This window comes from Erithacus rubecula (assembly GCF_903797595.1).
Source record: "Erithacus rubecula genome assembly, chromosome: 2".
NCBI classification, from domain to species: domain Eukaryota; kingdom Metazoa; phylum Chordata; class Aves; order Passeriformes; family Muscicapidae; genus Erithacus; species Erithacus rubecula.
The window spans coordinates 66,714,391-66,738,567 of NC_136685.1; the positions used below are offsets into that span (position 1 = coordinate 66,714,391).

The 24,177-nt window shown below is 38.8% G+C and overlaps 1 protein-coding gene across 3 annotated transcripts; it reads right to left on the minus strand.

The window, feature by feature from the left end:
• Positions 1-145: 145 nt before the first annotated feature.
• On the minus strand, positions 146-24,153 carry EDARADD (EDAR associated via death domain). Of its 3 annotated transcripts, none has more exons than XM_079297481.1 (6): positions 24,019-24,153; positions 12,168-12,252; positions 10,901-10,940; positions 8,225-8,313; positions 5,474-5,519; positions 146-3,049 (listed from the first exon to the last, which is right to left on the minus strand). In XM_079297481.1, the coding sequence occupies exons 2-6, from the start codon at positions 12,168-12,170 to the stop codon at positions 2,673-2,675; spliced, it is 555 nt and encodes a 184-aa protein (XP_079153607.1). In that variant the 5' UTR covers positions 12,171-12,252; positions 24,019-24,153; the 3' UTR covers positions 146-2,672. The 3 variants fall into 3 exon arrangements, with proteins under 3 accessions (XP_079153607.1, XP_079153608.1, XP_079153606.1); XM_079297482.1 differs by lacking the exon at positions 24,019-24,153 and adding an exon at positions 16,334-16,647 and having other exon boundaries at positions 12,168-12,229; XM_079297480.1 differs by lacking the exon at positions 24,019-24,153 and adding an exon at positions 16,334-16,498 and having other exon boundaries at positions 12,168-12,226.
• Positions 24,154-24,177: the final 24 nt, after the last annotated feature.

Genomic DNA, 24,177 nt, shown 5'->3' on the forward strand with positions numbered 1-24,177 from the left:
TGTAAGTGCTTTAAGACACCATTAATTTAATGTATAAGGAATTTTTTATACAGAATGACTAACTGATAGTTCAACAATTCCAAGGTGACTGGTGAGAAGAAAAACAACTGTTTTCCTAGCTGTAATAAAAACAAATACAATAAGGTCAAACATTGACAACTATATTTCTACTAAAAATAGTACACATTATAACAGAAGACATAAGAATAAATTGAACACTCAGAGCCAATATCTTGCAAACAGGTATAAAACTAAAAAAGTGTGTACATCTCCATTTATGCCATAAAAGGAGGGAAAAAAGTATTTCAAGTATAGTAATGAGTAATCCAGTGTATAGTGAAGTTTAAGGCTAACATTTTCAACCTTCAGAGCTGAATTTATACAGAATCCACCTATAAACTCTCAGCAGCTTTATTTCCATTCGACATGAACTCCTGCATCTGACACTGACTTTTGAAGAGCTTCAAGTGATCAAATTCATCTTCACAAAACCACAGTTTCTTCAAAAATTTACAAGTTTTACCCAGAAATTAGGAAAAGGGGCAGATTTCAGTTGAACATGTTGATTCAGGAATGCTGCTGTACTGTTTCATATTCTCATTTTGATTCTTAGGTGAGGATTCCAGCTCCTAGCTGGTCTGGATCTACCAAAGCACAGATATTATAATACCACACGGATATACTGTGGCATGTTATGGGAGGGAAAAGCTATGTGCATACATGCCAGCACTCACCAGTCAGAAGAACAACTTAACACACAGACATATGGTCCCAAATCATGTATGCAGTCAGTCCAAGGTATGGGAATTATGCTGGACAAACTCCATTATGAGCTATTTGCACATCGGCAGTGGATGCCTCTGTAGGAACTGAAAGCAGCAGCAATAGTCCCCAAAGCTGAATCTAGAGCATCTAACTCAAGACAGAAAATTAATTGCAAAAGTTAGAAGCTGACAGACATATGTTGGGAAACCCCCACTGTTAGAAGAGAACCATTAAACACTTGACCTGCAGCCCCAACAACACAGAGCAGTAAAATTTCCTCCTTAAAATACAGCTAGGAAACTAGAGTTCTAAGGAATAGCAGCTTTTTTTGAGGAATGATTAAAAAAACTCATTAAAAATTCCAGTCTTCTCTAAAAAAATTAAAAATTCAAACCTCAAATTTAGGTAAATTTCTTTACCCTGAAACAAAACTTTCAGCTTCTTGAAGTCACTAAAAGTTAATTTTATGTCAGCTCAGAACAAGAACCTGACATTGAAAATGTTAGTCTTTACTTCTAATTCCTCTGTAACCGTATCACTCAGCATCTACAGTAAAGTATTACTAGAGGTCCCTTTTCAATCTCTTACAGTAAGAAACTCAGCATACAGCATTAGACTTCCCTCAGCTTTGCTACTAATTCTTATTATTTCTACTCGAGAAAAGTAAACAGCAAACCTGCATCCCATTCTAGTTTTGCCCCACATCTTGACCAGTGCTTTGGTATATACACCTATGTACATACTACTTTGTCTGAGATGTCAGAACAATGGTAGGAAAAAGGCAAATTCTGAAACATTTAAAATGTAAACAGTGTAATTCAGACTATCAAAATCCTTTAGAAAACATCAGTCTAAACCACTGTAAGTGCTTTAATAACCATCCACCTAGGCTGTAGGTGAATTCAGCTGTTCATTTTCCATTAGAGTGGCTTTAATCAACATATAGTGCTAGTTTCACACAAGACTGCAACTGCCTTGGTGTGGGACAAAAAACAGGCCAACCCACAGGACCATAAAGAAAACCACAGCCTGTGAAAAGGGAAGTTACAGTCAATATTAACAATACCCTGTGGTGCCATCATCTCGCACTGCAAAGTGAGAGGGATTTGATACATGCACTGAGTGTACACTGTCTTTAAACTTTTGGAAAGTAATTTTAAGCGCAGAACCTTTTAATTGGTCCTTTTGGCCCCTAAAAATTATGTGTTGAAAAGTGCTCTGAATTGCATGATTTCCTCTTAGAGTAAAAATATGGCCTATGATGTAGTAGCATGTGAGTAATTATTTTGTTTAACATCTGTTATTGTTTATTGTCTAGTCTTGTTCATAAAAGAGACTTAATTTGCTCAAATGTGATGTTGAATAATCAGTTAATTGTAACATTCAGATCCAAATTGCTGCCTGGATCACTGAGGTGTTCCTGTGCCAAAAATAGTGTCACAAAGCTTATAAAACAACTAAAAAGAACAAAAAGGATTCCACCTCATCTTGTACTAGGTAGAACATACAAAACTGTGGAAGGGCTACCAGTAAGGCCAAGAGGCTTGCCTTCTAACTGTGACTTTCCCAGTAGCAGCAGCACACAACTGATATGGTTCACAACTGCTGCAGTAAAACAAGTGGTCTGGCCTTTTCAATCCCTTTCTGCTTAGGAAGGCTGTAAACAGCACCAAAGGAGCTGAAGGTATTTGCAAACTCAAGAACACAACCTGGATGATTCCATCCACTTTTGGAAGGTTATCTTTGCAACCCTGAGGGAATAAAGCTTATATTTGTGTATACAGTAGATAAAGCTTACACAGTATACAAACCCTCAGTACAGGCTTTTTCTCTCTTGCAAGGGAAACTTCCAATGCATTAGTGGGTAGCTAGCATTTAACACATACAGACTAACAACTTTCTTTGAACTAGAAGTCATTCTGGTAAGTTCTGTTCCCTCTCTTGGGCCATTCCTCCTCCACCCATTTCAGCAGCACTTTCACAACATCAATTCTCTTATAAAATTTACAGAGATCAATCAGCTGCTCCACAGTCCGGTCACTATTCCGTAGCAAGAATTCCAAGGTGGGACTTTGGGGCTTTTGTTCAAGGAAGCACAATTCATCATAAGTCATCCCCCACTTGCTTGCTAAATTTCTCCAGTTTTTCACTGTTGGATGGCAGGGATCCAGCTTTAGCCTCACTGTGTACAACAAGTCCTCATCATTGAGCATGTCACTGATGGTTGGTGCACGGAATAAGCACAAGGAGCAGGTGACATTTTCCTTGCAGGTTTTCTTGAGGTCTGCAGTGAAAACCATTACATGGAAAGAAATTAGGATCTATTGCTGCGGTATCAGCAGGAACAAAAGTTAAAAGCAGAAAGGGTTGAGGAGTATTATGTTGCTTTGAATTGCTTCTGAAAAATCTGGAATAGTGATATGCAATGCCTCTCCTTATGAACTCATGATATTAACTTTCTAAAACTTCTCACTTCACTACACTCTAATCAAAAGTGGCTTTAATCTAAAAGACAGTAATTTTGAAAGCACCATATTTATACTTTTACAGAAAAGACATAGGATTCAATGCAGTGGTTTAGGAACAATGTCACTTCCTTGAATCTGCCATGATGACCACTTACATCACCAACAGGATTATGTGTGCCTTCCATGCATCTTGTGTACCTGTGCTGTAGAATGAAGGAAAAGGTTTTGCATTTCTGAGCTGCTGTCTTTATAATAACATGAAGTACATGCACCAGGAGAATCTCTGCTGACAGATCCAAACACAACTAACATCTAGTATTTTCACACAATGAAAAAGCAGGTATGTTCCTTTGCTTTGTAAGGTCTCTTGCAATAAAAACTGTCCCTATTTTACCAACAAAGCCTATTTTAAATGTATATCATGTAAAAGAATAAAGTGCATACTCCTCCATGTGTGAGAAAAACAAATACCAAGTTGCTGGAAAGTGGTGGTGATATGTTCTAAAATGTGCATCAAATACTGAAAATTGCCATTTGGAAATCTCCTACACACCATAGTCAGTATCTCCCCAAAAACTGGGAACAATGTGGTGCTATCAGACTATACTATATATTAATTCCCCTTAAACTATGTAGAAACCAGATTGAGTCATACCTCTAGTCAAACTCTAACACTAAGTCCTTTCACAGTGCAACTGTGCAGGACATGGTCTAAGCATTTTGGCAGCAGATATGTCCTTAACTCTCCATACTCCTTTTTGAAAGCAGGGAGAACCTGGTATCTCCAAATAGTAGATAATGGACACAGCCTAGAAGCTTTTCCTAAAGTTTCTGTGCTCCAGCCTGGTTGTACACCTTGAAATAGGGAAGTAGCTAGTCCTAGTTCTGACAAACTCTTTGAGAAAGGAGATGATATTAATCAAAATATGGATCAAAAAACCCCAGAGAACAGTGACACACAATTTTCAAGTGCTGTATCAGAGGCCTGAATTACTGTATCTCTGGCAAAGGACAAATCTGGTAGTTAGTGCCACCTACTCATAAGGACAACAGCATCTGTTAAGGCTCTTTGTCTGTGGGATTTTGTGGCTCTTTTATTAACATCAATTATTTCTTTTCAGTAATTATTGTCAAATTGTGTGAAAAATCCAGAATATAATGTCTGCATGCATGTTGTATTTTATTTTTAAAGAAAGAACAGACTATTGTTAATTTTGTAACATTGCTCATCAGATTGCTTTTTTAGCAGGCCAAGGACAACTTCTGAAGTTTTCAACAAGTTAGTACTTGCAGCAACAACACTGTTGCAGACATAAAACTTCATACAAATGCTTAGATTCCCTGTTAAGGGAAACATTTCTGGTGACATCTTAGCTCACAGGTATTCCACAGGCTCGCAGCTGCTCTCCACAGGAGAATATGTTAACTCTTCTGTTCTTGTGCACCCTAAACTCTTGCTGAAGTAACAAAACTTTCTTGCTTCATTCATACCAACCTTTACTTACACAAACAAGGCAAAATGAATATAATCAAATCAAATTTCTGGCTGAGCTTAGAGGACAGGATAGCACCCTATCTGAATTTCATCTTATTTACTCTGGCAGGGTTGCCAGGGTAAGTTCTGTCCTCCAATAGAAACAGGGAAGAAGGGGTAAAGAAAGCACCTCTATAAAAGGGCACAGATATAAGTAAACAAAACTAAACCAACCTGCTTCTTGTGCTATACCGTCTGGAAGGCTATCAAAAGCATCATAAAGAATCCTGCTTTTCTAAGATGCCCCTATGCCAGATGCTGGCAAGCACTACCCAGATAATTGCAGGATCCTAATGCTACTGATAGGACAAGCTTTTTTACTCAGTTTCTTACTGTTAGACTAAGAGAACTGTATATCTCACACACCCCTGCCCAGCAGAACTCACACAACGATGGGATAAGCACTCACAGCCTACTGCCAGCTTCTGCTCTCTCCTGACAGGTATTTACACATTACTTCCAAAGCACAGGTACTAAATGTATTTGGAAAGCCCAACTTGCATATTTTGTATGGTCTGCATCATTGATCACTATCCTCTTAAAACAAAGGGGAAGATGTAATGAGCTCCATAAGCACTAATGAAATGAGCTCTATAAGTACTAATTATCCAGGCAGCTCTTTGTTATGACAAATAGCAGTTTTTAAAAAAGCACTTTCAAATAAAACCTAGGAATAAAACAGAGAACAATAAAGCTGACATATTACCTGAAAGTGATTTGTCAGAATGGTTTTGTGTGTCTTTGTCTTCTGGCTACAAGCAGAAAATAAATATAAAGTCAAAATAAAGCAATGTATTTGAACACTAGAATAAGCATTTTACTAATTTACAACTGGCAGGAGATTACTTAGAAGAATCCCAAGCTACTTAAATTCAGACAGGGAATACACATATAGTTTTGAGGAATTGCTAACAATCTGCAGTCTTTTCAAACAGCATTTCCACATTTTCACTCATAAAACTGCCCTGTTGGTTGTATGAACTGAACAACAGCAATTTTATTAATGATATGCTATAGCATTGCATCCTTTGACTCTCTTAAACACCCAAAAGTTATTTAACAATTCATACAGTTTGATTAAAAATAGTTTCCAAATCTTTTGCAATGTAAAAAGCAATAGTTTTGCCTGTAACAAGCAGCACTAAGGGACTGTTTTGTTGCTCTAGGTAAAGTGGAGAATTTTTTTTTACAAACTTCTTTACAAACATAGGAAGCTTTTATAGACAACAGGTAGACATGAACATTTTTGTGGTTCATATCTAACCCTCCTCCTATTTGAAGATAACATTCCCTCAATGGTGTTTCGTCTGCTAATTAAACATAATGAGATTACTTAGCAGCCTGAGACTGTAACACACGTTGTAACATTTAAATTCTACTACTTAGCAACCTCTAAAAACTGGAAGGACAGCCCTTGATTGTAGAACTGTGGGGAAGCTGCAGCTGCCCTTACTTTAACTATGCAGGTGTGGAGCCAGGTGAAACAGCTTTCTTCTGTTAAGGATTTAAAGATGAAAGTAGAAGGGGATTTTCCCCTTAGATAGCTGCAATGAAGTATTGTTGATCTTTTTGTACTGTGTCATTCTTCCAAAAGTGTAACAGCAGGCTTCTTAATTTTGCAGGTTGTGCATACAAACAAAAGTCAATGTATGGGTAGCAATTTAGTGTAATAAGATACTCTAGTCCTACCTGCTACACCTTCTTTACTAAGAAATCCACTAAAAATAGAATACAGGCAGTTTCAGTTGCTGTGGTGAACTTGCATACATTCACAATCTAATTATAAAGAAGGTGAAATCTCTCCAAAATATTTACAGACTTTGTTAAGAAAGAAAAAATTTGCATACTGTTTTTAGTATTTCTTGACTCCATGAAAACTGCAAGACCACACATGCAACATCAAAATGTCTGCTCTCTGCTCAAGAGAGATCAAACACTGCCCATGCCAATTGCAAGTGAATAAGCCCTGCCTTTATCTTCTAGTAGTTTACTTTTCTACCACAACAGCTTTATCTGGACAGTACTTTTTAAACACAAACTCGGCCTTCATGGCAATATGTGAGCACCCAAAGTTAAAAAAAAATCCATCTGAAGTTCTTGATTATAGTAATTGTCTCCACTCCCACAAATTCCTTAAAAAGGCAGAATGCTACTACTGAGCCTCAAGGAGCAAATTCCCAGAAGGGTAACTCCTTGGGGAGAATGAGGAACTTCCTAAGACACCTCAGCCTCACCAGAAATTAAAAAAGAGCAAATTTAAAAATTAAAAAGGCATACTGTTCACTTAACTGCGGTCCTGACCTTCATTTCCCAGACTTTATCATTCATTAAAATTCAAACCTTATTGTGAAAGCCAATGCCCAAGTGCCCTTATGTTATTATACATGCCCTATGAGGCATAAAAAATAAGAGTGGGTAGTACTGCAAAAAGTACAGAGAAAAGCAGCAATACTTACCTGTGCCATACATCTGTTTTCAAAATTCATATTTTTACTGATCATTCATTATCCAATTTATCAAATTAGATGCACTAATTGCAATAAGACACTGTAGTTTTACTGCCAGGGAAATGAAGGCATTAAGCAAGAATATTTTTTTGCCCACAATGAAGATCCAATCATCCTCTACAGGTCTAATCAAAGCCATAAACTTACATTTTAAGTTTTTGTTAAGTTTTCCAGCTCTGTGGAACCACCCTAATACACTGAATTATCTTTACAGTGATTCTAAGCTGCCAATAAATGCTCTCTTCTTGATGATGGGAAGGAACAGTTACCTCCATCATCTGTGAAATGCATACCAAACTCATGTTTGTTTCTGATGGAATTCAGCTGGGACTCTGGCATTAGGAACTCCTTTTAATTCTTCATCTTGCTGGATAATGCTCATTCATTTCTCTTCTCCAAGTTTTCTGCTCAACCCAAAGAGAATCAATTTGAAATTCAGCAAATAACATTCACTTGAAAGATGATAACCATGGAGCATGGGAGTCACTCAGCATTGCCCTTACTATGGCAATGTAAGATTTCACAAAAATTGGACAGTGTTTCAACTATGGGAAGAGCAGGGTCCCAAAATCAAAGTAAAACAGTATAATGCCTCCATAAGGGCAAAATCTAGGATTCCTTACTTCTTCTTCTCTGCCTGGCTTTATTTTCATCAGAGGGACAGCATGCATGACAAAGCTTTAACTCTTTGCTGGCTCTTCTTCAGAACATGTTTACATTAATCAAAACCTATTTAAACTAAAAAGTACATGCTAATGATAAAATAATCTCTGTTTTTGTTCTTCTCCACAAAAGCTCCCTTCATTGAACTCTTGAAAAGAAAACAAATTTCTGGTCCATTTTACTGAATAATTTTGTGCTCTACAGATATAGTCTGAAAATATACTTATTTGTTAGCATACTAATTAACAGCAGTAACTTAGTTCACATTCAAGTATCATTTTTCTTACCTGTTGGATTAGGCCAGAATCCGACGTAAGGGTCTTGATGTTCACAGATGCAATTTCCAAAGTAACTTGATCTGTTAGGTATTCCTCATCTAAGGCAAAGAGTGTGAAACACTGGTCTTCCACTCACACACAAATTTAAATAGTAAGACTACAAATATAAATTATAGTATAGATGTCTAATATACAAAATTTAACTCCATATCATCAAACACTGGGAATTGCTAGATTAAAAGCCCAAAATGTTAAATCAGCAGACTCTGTAACAATCATGCAGAGCATGACTGTGAGAAGAAATATAATCCTTGCAGAGATTAGAGTAGCAGCTGTTTTCTAAACAAACATCACACTATTTTTAAAGCAAGAGTCATGTTGTTCTTTCAAAAAGCTGACTACAGAATATTAACTGAACCAATACAACCAAGTAGACTGAAGATGTCACAAGTCACTCTAATTTTTGTTTTGCTTTTCTCATCACACTTAAAATGACAGTTAAAATAAGTATTGGATATTTATCTTTTATTCTGCCCCTTTGTGAACTGGACTCATCCTACTGATTTCTACTACACAGGAATTTGCTGAAGCACTGAAATAATCCATTTCAAAGTGTGTTTATCAACAGCCCTGGGAGTCCACTGAAAAGCACAGCATTCCCCAGTACCCTTTAAAAGGGTTATATTCTACATGTTTTTACACAAAAGAATGCTCCAGGGGAGTGACTACATTTGTAGCACTGGTATGTTTCCATTTGTTGTTTGTTTAGTGGCAAGATCTCATTGAAGAACCTCTATTTACTTTATGAATCATTACATAACAGAAAGAAGCAGTATTTTCTTAACTCACTAAAAAAATTGATCTGAATCAAAGATCATCCTTACACTGGCAAGAAGAAGAAAACTAAAAATCATTATTTTCCTCTTTTTCTGGTTTTATCAGACTCTTGAAAGATATTTCATCCCCAGTAATGTCAATATTTAGTAAAGGATCATCATTATTCTTTATGACTGTAGATCCAGAGACAACAACAACAACAAAAAAAACAAAATAAAACAAAGTCTATCTGAAAATGCAGAGCATGAGTATCAAAACTGTGGAAATAATATATGTGAAATTTGTTCTATATTTGAGTGGAAATAGAATTACTATCAAATCACAATAAACACTGAGGCAACCTCTACAATATAAAAATGTTCCCTCAACTCCATTTTATTAAATTATCTGTAAAGGGTGCCAAGAACTTTAATAAGCTATGGCTCCAAAATGGCCAATTAATTAACTGACCAATAAAAGAAACAGACAGTCCCTCTTGCCATTGTACTTGTCTCTTTAAAAATTAAATTTGAAACAAACATAATTGTGTGATACACAGAATCAGACTAGCACATCTGTTACAATTTTTTGTTGACAGACTCATACTTCTAAGTTTGTATTTTTAATAGAAATAACTATGGAAAGCCATTCTCAGAGAAAGAATTAAATTCACGGAAATTAACAAATTACTAAGAGGTATCTGTGTCACATTCAATTTCAAAGAGGAAATGTCAAGCTATATTAGTAATTACATCTTTTTACACTTAGTAAGCAGAAGCAAAAAATGAAAATTAAATATAAACCAAGTGCACTTCCTTTTTATGGAAAGTGCTGACCTTTTTACTTATTTGTTAGCTTTACTTTTTAAATCAGGTGCATTTGAAATATGCAATTTTGGGTTTCAAACAACCCTGAAAATTTTGAAATTCAGGAATCTAATTAATTTTGAGGAGGATCTAATGTCACAGGTGAAATTAAAAACCAACACTTCTGAAGAGTGCTCATTTCCTCTGTTTATCTTTCTCAGTCCCCTGAATAATCTCCAACTTTTCTTTAACCCCAGTGGTATACAGCTCCCACTCCTTAGCAGAAGTTTCCATTGTGACAAGCCTGATTTCCTGTGTCAGTCCTGCAGATCTGCTGAGCAAGACAGGATGGGGAAAACACTATCTCCAGAGTGCTCCTTAACCATGCCCCTGCCAGTGCATTCCCTGGACAAAAGTCAATGGCAAAGCCTGGGCTGACAGCAAAATACCCACATCACATGTCAAGGAAACATAAGGAGGATATTCACACTGTGTAATTAATGGATTTTTCTTAAGAACTTGCACTTCCTCACTCTATTTTCAGCAAGGAGAGACAGGATATTGTGCAGAGTGGACCTAACAGAAGGTTCCCCAGTAGATGGTATTAACACCCGCTGAAGGTACAAGAGGGCACAAAGGGTTGACTGGGAATGCAGTCAGAGACAAAAGACCTGAAAGGTATTTCTTGATTGTATTCCTACAACATGAAGGCACTGGTAGACCCTTCAAAGTCACCATCTAACATTATGATGTCTCTACCATCTGTTGTCTGAACCCTGTCTTTCAATGGCACCATAGTATTTTCCTTTCAGATCGAGAACCCAGGTCTTCTGATGATATTTTTGGAGTAATGTTTAGATCAAAACTAAACTTGAGAAGGAGATTTCAAAAGTTAGATATACACACCAAACTGACCTTAAAAATAAAGAGGGCATTACATTTAAAATATAAAAATCTAGCAAAAATTATGAGTATTTCTATCTGCTGGGTAACATCACTGTTTTTATTGCAGATGGTAGCACAGATCAATGATATCTGAATAGACAGAATTCACAATACTTACCTTTAGGTACTCCTGTGTCTTGGACAGGATATTTTTCAGTCTGTCACAAAAAGGCAAGAAACACAGAGGTTTGCTATTCTGAGTGTAATTGTGCTGGGGAAAGAGTATTTATATACTCTTTCTTTATGTACTTTTGTAAGTGCATAATTATAGTTGTATCTCTCAAGTTGCTACTAGTTGCTCTGTTCACCATCAGATACAGCAACACTCTTTTGTGAGAACTGAAATATTACTAACCCTGCTGATTAGCATATGAAGAAGTAATAGACATTGCTGCTTCGCTACAGTATTTTTAAAGCTATTTTTAGTGAAAAAGCAAAGAAAAAGTTTAGGAAAGAAATTTTGTACTGAAGTAGCAAGATAATCCTGAAAAGGCAATGCATGCCAGGAGGAATAGACATGACTGCAAATTCTCTTTTAGCAGATTAAGCTTTTAATAAAATGTTACTGCATTGAAAGAAAAACAAATATTTCCCATTTCTGCTTTAAACTTACACAGCTGATTAAGATGCAATAGGAAACTATTATTACTGAGTTGAAGGAGAAAGCTACTGATTCCCAGGCATAACATACCTTATTACAATATCTGAAGTTTACCTCCTTCCCTATGACCCTCGCCCTTACATAAAAGCAGGTGTAGCTTTTACAGAAAGCCACATTTTAAAAAGTTTTCACAGAATTTCGCATCACTTCCACTCCCACCTGGGCAGGAGCCTGGGATGTTTGAGACGCGGCACAAGCGGTGCTCGTGTGCCAGCGAGCACCAGAGGGCGCGGCTCGTCCCTCCCGCGGCTCGGCCGGGCCTGCCCAAGGCATCGCCGCTCCTGGATCTTACCTTTGCATCCCTTCAAATCAGCTACAGGAAGTAAGAAGAGTTTAGTACTGTTGAAATTTTAAGCCCTAGGTGGGATTTTTAATCCGTCCAAACTGTATAGAGAGAAGAACGTCAGCACCAATTTTTCTCAGCTCTTGGGGCTTTTTTAAATTAAAGAGATGGCACTGCCACAGCCTTTGGAGGTTATCCCATGGACAGCTCCACTGATAACACTATTCAGTTCAGCTGATGCACCTGTTAGTATTTTTATTTATACTTTGACTGCACAGGTTAGCAAATTAAAGTTTGCTTGTGCAGTCATACAGATAAGCAAAATCTTGTATATAAACTCAGAGTCTGAGTTAGCATCCTTGAATGTTTTTTCTTACTGTGGCATTACATAACCATAGAGAGCTATAATGATTCCAACTGCACTAGACCAGAAACACATACCATTGTTAAGGAAAGAGTGCTTGGATCTGTATCCTCCACTGGCTCTTTTGCTGCATGATCTGCTGGAAAAGAGAAAACTTTATCACTGCATAAAAGTATTTCCAGTTTGTATTTTGCTTCTTTGTCTGACCAAGCTAAAACACAACTATGCGGCCATTACATGCATTATGTTATATTTCCACAAAAAAACATGACAAACTGGAAAACATCAGAACTACTGGCACAGATCTGAGAAGCTACATGTCATAAAGACACCCAACAAAAGATAGGCTTCAATTAAAATCCTAAACTATATTTAATGAACAAAAAATTACAAAACATGTCAGCAATAAATAATAAATTCAGTAAATTTTCTAAAAGCTAAGTTGTGTTCTCCTATTGACAGCATTTAATTTTTCCCCTCAAAGAAATAATTCAAACAGGAAATTAACATAGCCACTACAACAAAAATTAATACTATAAAAACCACCAGATTACAATAAAAAATTGAAAATACTCATTTAAAAATATTAGAGCAAAGTATTATTTATTTGTATACAATAAAATAGTAAAATTCAACTACACTTATATCAAGAGAATAAAAAAAATCTTCAAAGTACCTGCAGGTGAATAATGAAATGTTAACCCCTCTGCATCAATAGCTAAATTGACAAATATTAGTGGGATAATGACCACAAGTGCACAGAGAATCCTAAATAAATCTCACACAGAAGTCAAGATTCATAAAACTGCTCCTGTAATTTATTATCATCCTGCCATATTTTTCAGCATTCTCTCCTGTTGATAAGCATAAATGTCTTCAAAATTTGAAAAACATTTCTAATTATGTGGTAAGATCTTCATTCTTGTCACTCTTACTCTAAAAATCACTTACTGTAACATTAAGTTTTCAGCTGCAAGCAGTAAGACACAACTGTAATCAGTAATTTGGTGATTACCTCCTTTGGAATATAAAAACCAGTAGAGAACAGAGTCATAGAAATTAAATGGAAAGCACACCTTATAAACACTGAGTCCCAAAACAGAAGTTACACAGACACCATTCTAACCAGCTCAAATTTAGCATAGTTGCTTGTTTGAGGATCCACTGCTGCAAATCCGCTCAATACAACAGAACAAGCTGAAGCACTGACCAATGCAAGACAGCACACCAAACAAACAAACTAAAAATAAAAACAGTGGCAGCAGTGGGACAGAGTTGTTCTCCCTTCTGCTTCTGTGAGGCACTCCACCTGTAGCAGTTCCTGGGTGTCCCTGAGAGTCCAGGTAAAGCCAGAGCCCCCAGGAAATCCACAGGAGTTGTCCTGGCAGGTGGCACATGATCACAGGGGTAGATGTTCTTGTCAAGTGTATTTTTTTGGTAAATATGAAATTTCTGCTCCAGAAACATGGTATTAACAAAATGTTCTGGATAAAGATACCAACAGTCAGCACAAACTCCCAAATACAGAGAGGTTGAGAGTCACTGGAACATGAGAAAATACAATAAGCTGGCAGAAGTAGCCTTGAGAGTAGCTGGCTTGAGAGTAGGGCCAAAAACAGAGGCTCCTAGTGGGAACTGCAGTGGAAAGCTGCAGAGAAACTGGGCAAAGAGAAGCCCACCCAGTAAAGGAAAGCTGAAGAACAAAGAGGCACTGGGAGCCAAAGAAAAGCTCTAAGGAAGAAGACCAGCCTAGGCATCCCTAGTCTCACTCTTGTTCCACTCAAAGCCAGTGGCAAAGCATGCACCTTATTGTTGGTTTATTCTGGAAGCCTTTCAGCTACTCCTTACAGATTCTTAGATGAATTAAAAACCAAAACAAAATGAAACAAAACAAAACCAGAAAACCAAAAACAAAGCAACCAGTCAAAAAACCAAAATGATCCCCAAAACTTTATTTTTCCCATTTAAGAGAAACCTTGAGGCAGATGAAGGCAGACCTCACAGGGCATCCATGCCTTGGTAAACCTCACTGGCTACTGTAGCTATGGTAAGGGCTCTGTCCCCTATTCTCTGTTACATCTCAGTAACACCACCAAGGTACATTTTGACACTGGTAAATTACTTTCCACAATCCAGAGGGAAGCACTGAAAAAACTGGAGGAACTCAGAGAATACAGGCTTTAAAGCAAGAGGTGATGGGGTATAAGGGCAGTACCTCTCATTCCTGCTTTCTAGGTCTCACACATAAAAACAGTCTTGGGAATCTGCATTTTTGTTGCTTAGAATCCATCCTAAAAAGTATTTTAAAACTGTATTTCATTTCCTATACCTCAATTGCTTTCATTTATTTAATAGTTCTTTATGAAGAATAGTAATTTCCATTGTTTTGTTGAGGTTGCAGAGCACTACCAAGTCCCCAGTTTTTTGTTGTTTTGTTGTTGTTGTTGTTTTTTGGGGTTTTTTTTGTATAAGTGGCATGTATGTGTATGAATATTTGCACCTAAGATTAAAGACTCCACATATTGAGCTGCAGACAATTCACCAGGGTCTTGTTGGCCACTCATAGTAGGCAGATAACCTGAAAACCACAGACCTCGTATTTTATTGAGAATAAGGCATTTGAATGTCCTTTGGCTCTTTCCCACGTGCATCTGCCCTAACATTCCACAGTTCATGTCACAGAGCTGGACACAGGTGCACTAACCAGTACAGAGGCAAGTTCTCTGTTTATTTCAGATGCAAACCATCCACAGCTTTGCATGCTGAAAGGCCAACAGGAACTGAGGGTATCATCTGACTGACTGACTGGTTTCATGATTATTTGACAGAAAGCTTCATGACATCATTACCTGGGATCCCTTGTAAAATCACTACCACCATACTTGCCCTGATACAGGATACAAACACTGGACCACATTTACTTCCCCACACTTCTGCAGGGAGCCACAAGTGAGTTGACTCAGATGAACATAAATCAGCATGTGCACAGGGACTCGGACAGACATAAATCAGGTTCAGTGGTTGCTCCTGAGGTTCATTTCTGCCACACAGCACCTGCACATTGCTCAGCAGCTGCCACAGCTCTGCCAGGGCCCACCCAGTATGACCAGTCTGCAAGAAAAGCAGCAAAATTGTACCAGTGCCCACCTTTTTCCTATGTTCAATACTGCTGCTATAATGGGGATGCGATGCTCTGCACTTACCAGTGCAAAAGTATTACTGCTTTTCACCCTTGCATTGGAAGGAAGTCTGAAAGTGAGTTTTAAGAGACCTCAGCATTTTGATGTTTAAGCAGGAGGGGGGTCACAAAGCACTACGTAGCACAGACAGCATTCCCCTCTTTTACAGTTTTTCTCTGCAACACAATCTTGACACCAACAGCAGTGAGCAATGCACCTAAGGTCAGCTGCAGTTACATAGTTCAGCCATTCACCTGAGACCTTTTCCACACCAAGGCTGGGCATACACATTAATAATTTAACTTAGCACAATTTAAGAAATCACAACTTAAGCAAGTAATCACTCTAAAACTAGAGTGCTCATAGTAATGAAGACTTTAATTAAACCCAAATAAAAAATGTTGCTTTGACTAGAGGCACATTAATTACAGATTTGAATAGGAGGAGAAGACATGGCAAATTATACTAGAATATTCAGTACTCTGAAAAGCCCAAGTCCGTCAGCACTTGTGCATTTTTGTTTACTGTTAACTACTCAAAACTTTGTCCCCGTCTGAGCAGATAGGTATGGAAAAATCTGTGATGCTGGTACACCACGGGTGAGGTGCTTAAAAGTAATTCGCACCATTACCATTACTATGTAAATTAATGCGTGTGGACTTCGTAGTCACCCGAGCTCCTGGCTTCTAAGAAAAAGTCTTTAAAAAAGGAATTTTGAGCATGCTGCTAACTAGCGCAAACTAACTTAGACGCTAAATACTGGAGTAGGCTTGACAAGACAAGTTACACTAAATCACATCAGCAGAGCACATGATAAATTATGACCGTAGTTAACTGGCGTGTGCGGAGGGGGAAGGGAGCAAGTTAAAAACTCTTTCCAGCACGGTGGGGGCTACGCTCCTCACCTGGCTCCCAGGAGCCGCGGCCCCGCGTCTGCCCGGCCCGGGATGGGCGCCGCGGGCCGCTCCCCGCGCATCGCCTGTCCCGGACCCCGGGCCCCTCGGGACACCCCTAGCTCTCTCCCTGCCGCCCGCCCGCCCGGCTCCCCGCGGCGCCGGCCTCACCTGGGGGCAGCGGGTCCTGCGGAGCGGCCATGGGGCGCGGCAGGTCCCGGGGCGAGGAACGCGACGTGCCCGGAACCGCCGCCCTGCCGCGCCGCCCCCTTCCTGCGCCGCCCCGCTGCAGGTAGGGCGCTCCCGGCAGCGACGGAGCCAGGCAGGTCGGTCCCACCCATGGCCGGCCCGGGCGCGACGCCCGCCGCGGCAGAAAGCGGGTCCGCCGGGAGCCCGCGCTTCCCAGCGGATACAGCGGGTTCAGTCCTCCGTGCGGGAGCTGCTGCCCTGAGGGAAACGCTGTTTGGCCGAGACCACGGACACGGGGTGCTCATAGCGCTTGTCAAGTGTGCTAGTTCGGATCTGAAAGTGAGTTACTTCAGTAATATGAAATCAAGCGCCTCTCTCTGTTATTGCGGACATTTACGAGCGTCAGTCACCGCCTTCGACAGAGACAGGCGGTCTCCATTAGGGCTTAAGGTGCATCTGCAGGTGGCTCAACATGTACGGACAGAGTTTAAAAGCGCAAGTACTGCAGAACAACGATCATAAACTACACTGGTTTCTCAGAGATATGTAAAATTCTCCTCTTATGCTACAGGCACATCGGATACCATGACGAAGTCAAATCTTTGGATGTAATTCCTTTGGAACCCCACTGTCATCTCTGGCAAATTCTCTCACAGTGTCGATGTAAAGTAATACCGGCTTCTTAAATGGGGTGCATTGAAACACACTCTAAATAAGAAATAGTATGTATTGCTATTTAGTGTTGAATAAAAGGAAAAGAAGCTGGCATAACTGAATTTGCCATTATAAAGATCACCTTTGTGAGCCACTTGGCTTATTTATTAAAGAGGTAAATGTACAGACAGATTCTGTTCTGTCAAACTGAGAGAAGTCCAATTCAGCCAACTGGCTTACACTGGCATAACTAAAAGTAGACTTTGATCCATTAAGCATTAAAATTGAGTGATTTTCCATGGATTATTTTCCATCTCTTGTGCATGTTACAGATAATAATATTTTTTTTTAGATAGTGATAAAGATAAAATTGCTCTTATTATTTCCACAACTTAAATTGATGACAGTAGCTGTCATCCTGTTGTCATGAACAAGAATTTTTCACACTGCAGTATGGAAAGGGGCAGGGGGAATGCACCATCAAACCTGTTATTTGGTTTTTAGCTAACATCATTAATATTGATTTTTTTCAATTATTTTCTTACTAAATTGCACTCAAGATAAAATTAGTTTTATTTCATCTGAGATAAATGGAGGCTCCACCATTGGATTATACACACAAACACACATATATCTCTATCTATGTTAATGTCCAAGGTACAGCTAACATATCACTAAGATTTCTGCACTCATGAAGTATAAGAAACAAATAATTTTCTTAGGCCTGTCATTGGAGTCCAACTGTTCAAGGGGTCAGTTGCCTCTTATTTCTTCCACATTCATACTAAAATTCATTCTCAAAGAATTAGGGCTTACTTTAAAAAGGTAACACCAAATCTAATTAGAAATAAAACCGTTGATTTTGTGCATTTCCCTAGATTTCCTTAGAGGCACAAGGGTTTTGGTGATGGATAATTAGGCTGAGAGCAGACGTGTATTTGTATCTACACAGATCTGCACAAATGCTATACTAGTAATTGGAGTCTCTTTTATAACTGTGGGGAATGACACAGCCACAGCAGAGCTAAGAATGTTCTAGACTCAAACCTGTCAAATTTATGCTTCAGTTAAATGAATGCCATGTCTATCCTGAGGACCTCCATGTATGTATTGCCTCTGTGTGCTGTTCAAAAACTACTGGACTTCACTCCAGGTGAAGGCAGACACAGTGACTGCAAAAACTTTGGGAAAATATATTTACAACCTACACAAAAATGTATCCATTGATTTCCGTTGAAATATCCCTAATGTACTATGGTTACACAGAAGACTGTAAACAACAGAAGGCTACAAAACAGCAGTGTTGGGAGCTAAGTCAGGTTTTACAATTAACATGGCATTTACTCTTCTCATAACTTACAACCTGAAATCTTCCTACATGAGGATTAAAAACTTATTTCAGTAAATAATAGCAAAGTATTTTTAGGGGATCAACAGTTGTGCCAGCAGCCAAAATTGTTTAATGTTGTTCAAAATCATGTATTTTAAGACGTGTATCTATAAATTGGATTAGCTTTTCAATTTGAAGCAGATTTTTTTAACTATTTACAGAATGCTCCTTAAAATAATGAAATTTAATAATAGAAATGAATAGTCTAGACAATATTACTGCTCTAAAACTTAGGTTAGTAATCATAATTTAGCAATTTTTCTGTAGTACTGAAGGAGGAGGCTGCAATAACTTACAAGTATGTCTGGAGTACTGATAACAGTACAGATTATTTTGGCTTTTGCACGCCTGCTCCTGTATCATTCTTTCATGACTGTGGTCAAAATCCTTGTTACTTAGTTAATTGACCAGTGTAGAAAGCCAGCAATTATTTTGGCAAAACTAAATACAGCCGTATCATAAAAACTAAGTCCAGAATGAGATAACTTTAGGCAATGGCATAGAATGCTTGATTAATTTTCTCAACAAATTTCTAAGCCTAAGTACTATCTGTATTTTATCTTGCCATAACCCTATAAGCTACTAAATTCAGCATAACTAATCATAATGGGAAGAGTTCAGAATTTTGTAAATTTCCACTCAAATGCAGAATTAGTAATTTCAGATAGTTTTCACAAATCAAGTCTTTGCAGATCTCTTCTCATTCCTTTCCTCTTGGCCACATCAAAAAACCCACCCATATTTGATGAAGACTGAGGCTTTTCTCAAAGATCAACAAACTATCTGGTAATATATAGCTGGAGAATTTATTGTTTGAAATAGCAATTAACACAGTCTCAAGGGGCTTCCCACCTTCTGAGCACAAGACTGCAAACAAAACCATGGATAATATAGTCTTCTCCAGAAAAATATAACTTCTATATCCCCATAACAAAAAGAAAAACCACACACAGACAAACACACACACACACACACACACATACACACAACTCCTCCGTCCCCCTCAAAAAACAAACAAAACCAAAAAAACCCCAAAACATTTAGTTGATCCTCTATAGCTTTTCCACATGGAAATAGAGAGCTTTTGTCCCAGATGACAAATGCTACTGTAACACAGGGGATCAGTAATACTCCCCATGCCTCGACACAGGTTGCCAATAGTCATGGTAACTGTGGGCCTGCCAGAATCACGTGGCAACCTTGTTTATTCTTCCTAATCTGTTTGCTTTATACATTTCAAACATCTTCACTTAAGGAAGTTCACATTGAGTAAAATACCTCTATGTCAACATAAACTCTTTACCCCTCCTGTATTTCAGGAGATTTAGGAAGAAACCTCCCTGCATTTTCTCTCCCAGTAACCTACAGATAGTTTTCAATGGCCAGCAGCTTCAGACTGCTGCTAAAAAAGTTCTTGAAAATTCTGAGACTGCTTTGGAGTATGAATAATTAACCAGCAGCTAAAAAGTTGAAACTACTTTCTTTGCCAATAATGATATTGGTCTGCTCTTTTACAGGAACGTCACGATTTTGACATTTAATTGACAGAAACAGCACTATATGGAGAAAATGTAAGAAATGACACATAGCTAGACCAGCTTATGTAAGTCTGTGGATAATTTGTTTGCCTGACAGGACTGCATGATATGGAAATGTTCCCACCACTCCAGGAGCTGTGCTTGTGTCCAAGTCAAACACACACCACAGAAACAGTGAAACCTTGCTTTCTCTAGATTGACATGTTGAAACTGAGCCTAATACGATTGATTTCAGGCTGCGGCTTACGCCTCTGCAGGGACATTAGCATAGTCCCCCTGCCCGGCTGCTTGTTTCCATAAATGTACAATTTAGATGAGATCTATACCTCATGGTCAGATTTGCTGACAGATAAGCACACACACTGAAAGAGCAAGTGCACAAATCTTAGGTCTTTTTTAAACGAGATTATGATTTTTATCACAGCTACTATACTCAGAAGTTTGGCAGAGGTAGTAGACTCATTCCTGTGTTGGTATTCCTTCTTGAAAAATGTATAGGTACTACAGGAATGACAATAATACTCTATAGATTACACTACTCTTCACTCAGACCATGACTACACAATGCACTTAGTTAACATCCAGCTGTAACACACACACAAAACAGAGAAATGAGAATACAGGTGTACAGCTATGATTCGTAGTTAGTTTTTCACCACCTACAAGAACTTCCTTAAAAACGTATTTCCTCCCTGTAGTTTGCTATTCTTTATTTTTTACTATATTCTATCTTTCTTCCTTTTTTTTTTTTTTCACTGTGAAAATATTGCTGTATTTTCTCATTAAACATTTGCCCTTTTTTCCACTATACTGAATTTGACATATTGTTTTGTCATTTACAGGCCACACTCCTGAGACAACCCTAGACATCCACAGTTACTTTTCAAAAGATATTTGCACCCGTTGCCACAGACTTGAGCACAGGTTGTGGTTTTAAGGCAGACATCAGTAGGTGGGAACAAGATGTCAGTGAGGCATGGCTTGCAAGGAAACATAACTTGTGTCAGGCCTAATGACAGCAGGACAGAACAGGGGTGAGGGTGTACAAGCTCTCCAGGGTAGGAGACCACAGAACTCACGTGCCCTGGTACTTGGCTGCTTTCTGTACTTACATCAGGTGGTTTGCTGAAAGTTCTCACCCACAGCTGTGCCTTGTGGTATCATTCAAATCTAGACTACCACAAGATGTTCCACTGCTCTACATGCACTGCCCTCCCACTGCTGCTGTTTGCCAGACTTAAACAGAAGTTTGTGACATATTGATTCCTTTGGTTTACTCTCCTAAGTTTAGGAAGAACTCATTCAAAATTTAATTTGGAAAAATAAATAAAGGCAAAAGTTTCAAGGGCAAAAAGTTTCAAAACAAAACCCCACATTTCAGATTACTGAAATCTAGTTAATGAATTTAACAGCTGGGATTTATCAAGTTTCTCCTAAAGGGAAATGTGAGGCCACCCTGTTTTACCATGTATGTTCACTTAAATCAGCCCATAATAATCTCTAAGATCCATTTTTACACAGTTGATGCACATAGATCATCATTTCTGTCCATAAGTTCAATTCTGAAAAATAAGACCTGGTTAAAAAGCACCAGTGGAAGTAATACAATAAAACTTGCAAGACTTGATCAGTTTTAGGCCAGAGACAAGTTTGGTAATTGCAGATTTGCTGCATCCACTAAAAGACTGTCTCTCTCTTGTCCAGATCTGTGCCTATGCTAGAGAACACCAGAGTCATGAGGAAGAGGTGACTCTGGTGTGCTTTATTTAATTCTTATTTAAGAACACAGAATACTGTTTTTAGTTCCTGTGCTCAAGGCTTTCTTTGCTTGCACATACAAAGCAAACGTTAGTGCCCGTAAATGAAACTGTCAACATGTGTATCAGCAGTGCATATTGTGAAATCACAGATGTTTGTTCCTATTACATCCACACTGTAAAATTAAATATATAGGCCAGACTCTGCATCACCCCAGCAAACTGTAAACTGTGATTATCCCTCTCCCCACTAAGGGCTTGTCCTCAGCCCTTGCTAAAATTTCATAACATTGTAGCAGATTTCTTTAAAAGAAAGAGGCTTAGTAGACACTCATAGCTTTGAATAAATATGCCATGGGGTTTTGATTGCAATTGTAAGACTGCTTCTTCTGCAGATCTTTTCTGAAATTGATTTCACACGAAATCCTATATTAGGATTTTTATGTTTGGGGTTTTTTTAGACATTTTTATACCACTAGCAAAGTAGCATTCATAGATTTAAATCAACAACAAACATAAAATAAAATTGAAAATACCCTAAAGTTTAGAAAACTGTTAAGGTACATTCAGCTCTGCTATCTTAGATAATACTTATGTGTAAAAGGAGTATTATTTTTATTGCCTCTTAAAATTATCCATTATATATATTTTACAGCCAATTCCTTATCCTTCTAATATGGCAGTAAAAAGCTAAACCACAACTGAGAAGCACTTCAGAGGTGAAGAAATAAAGTACCCTCTGTAACTAACATAAAGTGTTCTGAACTGAAAACTGAGTGAACATTATGACACATTATGACTTAAAAATGTGATTGTTTACTTCTAATTTTTAGAGTAATTTATGTAGCCCAAGCTTGTTGGCAGTGCTTTATTCTTCCAAGGTTTTAGGGCTTTTCTAAATACTCATGATGGAAACTTTTCTTCCAAAATCAAAGGTACAAAGTGTAAACAAATACAATGAATTCACCTTAATCTGTTGAACAGAAACAGTTTCTTTGTGAGAAGTACAAACCACTTGTGATAAAGCGTGGAGTACTGATACTGAGAGCAAACTATAGCAATGTAAACATTAACTGTTCTGCTAATTTCTTCTCAAATATCTAACAAACTTAGTGCTCCAATTATGCTGAAAGTAGGAATAGGTTCTCATTTAGTCATTTGTTCCAAATTATAGTTGTACTGCCTGTGCTCCAGAGAGGAAAGAAAGGAGTATTTACATGATCTCTCTGGAATCAGACTAACTACTGCCTACTTCATCTTACGGTCTCTGTAATTCCTAGACATCATCCCTTTGAGAAATTTTCAGCAACACAAAAATCTGTGACATACTGGCCCCTTAAAGACAAATGTAACGGAAAGCTAAATTGAATTAATTTATTAGTAAATAACAAATGTCAATCTTAAAACTTTCAGCTCTCTGACATAGTTACCCTAGACTTAAGGCTTGTCTCCACACTCTAGTAAAGGGGTATTCCCCAAGTGAGGGGACATAAGAAAAACATGAGTTAGCATATGAATTGAAAATAAAATCCTAATTTCAGCAACCCTGCACGTTAAATCAGTGCAACACTCATGTTTTTCACAGAAATATGACTTTTGGCAATTCTGGAAATTAATTACAGATAAACATCTAACTGTTGGGAGCAAAAGATTGTTTCTGAGCTGCCCCAAGAGTGGGGCAGGGGGTCCAGTGGCCCTGCCTAACTCACCCGCATAGCGCTGGAGCAGCATGGCCTCGGCACGCTGGGTTATACTGGACTGCACTGGGATATAGTGGGACAAACTGGTTTATACAGGTCTGGACTGGGTTGTACAGATTGGACCAGGTTTAGACTGAAGTAATAGGGAAATATGCTGGGACATACTTGGTTTGTTCTGTCTAGAGAGGAGAATGAGGGCAGATCTCATTGTTGTGTTCAACACCCCCACAAAGGGAAGTGAAGGGGCAGATTTCAATCTCCTCACTCTCATGACCAGTGACAGGACTCAAGCCTGAAGCTGAGCCAAGGGAGGTTTAGGTTTAATATCAGAACAAGGTTCTTCACCCAGAGGGTGTTTGGGCACGGGAACAGGCGCCCCAGGGAAGTGGTCACAGCACGGACCCTGACAGAAATCAAGAAGTGTTTGGACAACGCTCTTGGGGATGGACAGGGCAGTGCTGGGAGCTGGACTTTGATGATCTTGTGAATCCCCTGCAACTCAGACATTCTGTGATACTGGGCTGAACTAGTTGATACTGGTCTGGACTGGGTTATACTCCGATGGACTGCGATAAACTGGCCTGGACTCAGTTTAGGCTGAGATGAACGGGAAAATACTGCGACTTACCGGGCCCGACCGCTTCATACGGGTCCGGGCCGGGCCATACCGGTTCATATGTGTCTAGACGGAGCCAGGCCGGTCCCACAGCCCCGCTCCGCCGCCGCCCCTCACGCGCCTCTCCTCGCGCGCTTCTCCTCACGCGGCCCTCCCGGCGCCGCGCGCACG